The sequence below is a fragment of the Gamsiella multidivaricata genome, assembly GCF_025024155.1.
Source record: "Gamsiella multidivaricata strain RSA 2152 chromosome Unknown BC939scaffold_204, whole genome shotgun sequence".
In the NCBI taxonomy this organism is placed as follows: Eukaryota; Fungi; Mortierellomycota; class Mortierellomycetes; order Mortierellales; family Mortierellaceae; genus Gamsiella; species Gamsiella multidivaricata.
In genome coordinates this window covers 1-3619 of record NW_026251912.1, presented here as the reverse complement: position 1 = coordinate 3619, position 3619 = coordinate 1, and the positions used below count along the sequence as shown (strand labels likewise).

At 47.3% G+C, this 3619-nt stretch overlaps 1 protein-coding gene across 1 annotated transcript; it reads right to left on the bottom strand.

Annotated features, from left to right (window-relative positions):
• Positions 1–11: 11 nt before the first annotated feature.
• Positions 12–2898, bottom strand: BC939DRAFT_417991 (uncharacterized protein). The gene is made up of 4 exons (XM_051553029.1): positions 2785–2898; positions 2657–2688; positions 1435–2570; positions 12–1335 (listed from the first exon to the last, which is right to left on the bottom strand). The coding sequence occupies exons 3-4, from the start codon at positions 2551–2553 to the stop codon at positions 397–399; spliced, it is 2058 nt and encodes a 685-aa protein (XP_051405794.1). The 5' UTR covers positions 2554–2570; positions 2657–2688; positions 2785–2898; the 3' UTR covers positions 12–396.
• Between the last annotated feature and the right edge of the window lie 721 nt (positions 2899–3619).

Genomic DNA, 3619 nt, shown 5'->3' with positions numbered 1-3619 from the left:
ACTGCCACATCTTCTGAGGTATGATGACTCGGATAGTTGTTGGAGCTTTGGTTGCGAGCTCGGAACTCACGGAACTTTTTAAGAGAACATATGTTTTCATTGCCAGTGTCAAAGAGATCCCTCACTGGTTTGGTGTCCATCGTGCAGTCTAGATCGTCGTCGCCTTGTTTCGCTTCGAAGATACCAGACTCCCTTAGCGTCACAATGACCTTGTTGATGTCGATATCTGCAGAAACGGGGTTGTGCCAATTCTTATTCCGTGGAGTCTTGAACATTGCTGGAATTATCTTCTTGACCTCTGCAAAAATCTCGATGTTTGGTGCAATTTTGGTCGACATTGTCTCCCATGGTGTAGAGCTAGCCCTTGCTGAATGCACAACTTTGATAAGGAGGTTGTTATGCTCCTGGTACAAATCCGTAGGAATCCATCCACCATCTTTTCCCAGTCGTGTTAACTAGCCATGAAGACAGCACAGCTCTCTTTGTCTGAGCCGAATACCTGTAATTCAGCGCACAATGCAGATGAAGCAGCTCATTAGCATAGTTTGTGGCCGAAGAACCCTGAAACATCACTGATATCCATTTCACCACACTCTCAATACGTCCCACACCTCCAGCCTTGATAGCGTTGGCCAGCTCCAAGTAGAAAGCCGTGTCTCTGAGGAAGATGAATGAGTTACGTGAGGCCACGTCGAACTGGCATCTCTGCTCAGGATCTAGACATCTTGAAATAAAGCGGGGAATCCTTTCGGAAACCATATCTGAGAGCTCCTTCTGATTATGAGTTTCCCCGAATGCATTCAGGTCCTCCACTCCTAGCTCCACTTGCCAAAATCGCAGAACCATAGCGTCGAATGTATGTCGCAATAGCTCGTTCACGGCGTGAAAGTCAAATTTGTTGATGCTGACTCTCTTCCTGTTTAGCATCTCTGCGTTGTATGCCAAGGATCCGGCTTCGTTCTTATCTCCGTAATGAGTACTGAGGATTGTTCCTGCGAATGACATCTGCAAGTGGAAAAGCTGTGGCACTGGTATCGCCCAATCTATCCTGTTGAAACTGTCTGTGTCATCCCGCCGTGCCATCTTCGCACCCCTGAGCCGAAGAGTGGTAAGAAGATCCCCTAAGGTGAGTATTTGCTTGTCGTTGAACCATTTTGGTTCTAGTTTGAGTTGGCGACAGTACTCCTCTAGAACGCTTATGTTTCCATCCACGCTTGACTGGTTGATGGGCAAAGTTGGCAGTGGGAATGTCTCTGTCTTTTCCAGAGGAAGGGGTAAGATTGTCGGAGCTGGAAGCATGGAGCCTTTGAACGACTCAACACGGCGATGTAAAACCTGTTGATGGGTTATGAATATATATTAGCCACCAGCATATTGTCCCGATTGTATTTGTCAGCTAAAAACGCATACATGACGCGATTCAAGTAACCTTACCTCAGAGAAAATGTTCCGGAAGACCAAATCAGCATGTGCATTGTCTGCACTTGAGATGCGTAGATCCTTGGGTTGATACTCTGCGAAAATCTCTTGGTCAGTCCGTAGATCTGGCAATCCTGGATCCTCACCCCGTATAAGTGTCCCGGCAGTGCCGCTTTCGAAGTTGTCGGCGTTGTTGGAGCGCTGATCGGACTTCCGAAGTGCAAAATTAATGTTGTCGTAGACTAAACTGCAATGTTTCGTCCTCATGGCCTCCTGTGCTCTCTTCATGGAGTCTTTTCCAAGTGTTTCTAATGTTCGATCTATAGTCTTGGGAGACACCGATAAACCAGAGCGGCAAAAGACCTCGACGACCTGCTTTGGAGTTCCGTTACTGAAAAGAAAAAGACCCAAAACCATCTGCAAACTATTGCACGTACGACAACAAAGGTTCAAAATCATGCTTCCAATTAATGGAAGTATGACTGACTGACTGCGCCCGTTGCTTTTGCTCACGCTCGTCATCTGCCCTAGCATGAACATAAGATGCGGCGCCTTCGAATGCAAGTCTTTTGAAAGGGTTTCGAGCGAGAAATCAACTGCCTTTTGTCGGGTGAACGTTGGAGACGGTGTTTTGAAACAAGCGGCATTCTTGGCACGGTTTATTTCCTCACGAGCTATGTTTGATGCGATCTTCATGATGGTGCCCCTGAATGAGTTCTTTGCGTCCGTGTTGCGTATGTTTTTGTCCCAAAGGTCCATGATGGACTTGGGGCCTCCGTTTCCGTAGAACAAGGCAGCCCTAGTGTCATTCCGATCGCTTGACGTAAAGTACTGATTCATGAGCTGCAACATCGTGCAATCCATCATGCTCATTACCCTGATGATCTTTTCTGCGTTGTTTCCACTCATTTCCGCAAAACACTCCTTCAGTTTGTTATCCCGTTCCTTCAGCTTGTTATCCAGTTCCTTCTGCTTACGGCGCTTAGCGGCCCGGGCTTGACGAGGAGTAATCGTGGGAGGGCGAAGAGGAAGGATAACAAGTTTCTCATCCATATCAGCACCCAGACAGCGCTCAGCAGTCCTGACTTGGCAAGGAATAGCAGGTTGAGGAGGATAGGGCGGAGGAGCAGTCATTTTAAAGGATTGATGTGCTAAAAAAAAAAAACCTGTGTTAGATGGTCTGCATTGTTCTGAATGACACGACGCGAACGCGAGATAATGAAGCACGACAACCTACCTTGGAAGGAGTATGGAGATAGACTGAAGAGTCTACACACGTTAGATTGTATGGTTAGTTGGTCTAGGCTATCCAGGTTGGCTTACACCGGTACAAAGCGTGAGAAAAAATGAAGCATAGCCTCGTACCTGTGAGGCGTCGGTATGGTAGACGGTCTCGTGGAATGGTATAGAGGAAGAGTTTGGAGAGTATGGAGGGTATGGAGGGTATGGAGGGTATGGAGGGTAGAGAGGGTATAGAGGTGCAGTATGGATTGAGGTAGGTGGGTGGGGAGTGAAGGAGACAAGGAAGAAGATGAGGAAGAAGAGCAAGATATGAAGAAAAAAAAAAAAAAAAAAGACCGTGTGTGAAAAAAAAGTTTTGCGGGAAACTTTATTTTTACATGGATTTTGTGCGACGACCACCTGTTTACATGGGATTTGTGCGCAAAAAGCTAACCCTTAGTAGAGGGTCGAGTTTGACCCCAGCCTGCCACAGAAGCAATGGCAAGAGCCAAGCCACGATTGCCTTAAAAGGCGAAAATCATTAAGGCTGGCCTTAGCCACGTGCACGGTCACGTGCAACGCGCTTCCGTCGGCTGGATGGGTTCGAGCCTAGGTGCCAGCCCATACGACAAAAAGAGCATCCCCTAAGTGCATGCCCACAAAATTTGTTGCCTTTTTAAGGCATACGCCAATTTTTTTTTCTGTTGGGCTGGTATCAAACTCGAGGGTCTCTTAAGGTCCAAAATTGCGCACAAACCCCGTGTAAAAAAAGATGCTGTGAGATGTTCTCACACTCCTCTTTTTTTTTTTCTTCATCTCACTGCTACCCTGCTCCTGCTCCCAATTCCTGCCTACCCAGCTCCCAGCTCCCAGCTCCCTCCAACACTGCTCCTAGCATCTTTCTGCCTGCTCCCAGCCAGCTATTACTAAATAAAAAATGAGTTCCAACGGTAGGGCAATTGCTGGTGACCTGTCCCTG

Excerpts from the sequence above, each read along its gene's own strand:
- BC939DRAFT_417991 (XM_051553029.1), bottom strand. The coding sequence starts at position 2,553 with ATGACTGCTCCTCCGCCCTATCCTCCTCAACCTGCTATTCCTTGCCAA. Across the intron at positions 1,336-1,434 it reads TCCGGAACATTTTCTCTGAG|GTTTTACATCGCCGTGTTGA; the intron begins GTAAGGTTACTT and ends ACCCATCAACAG.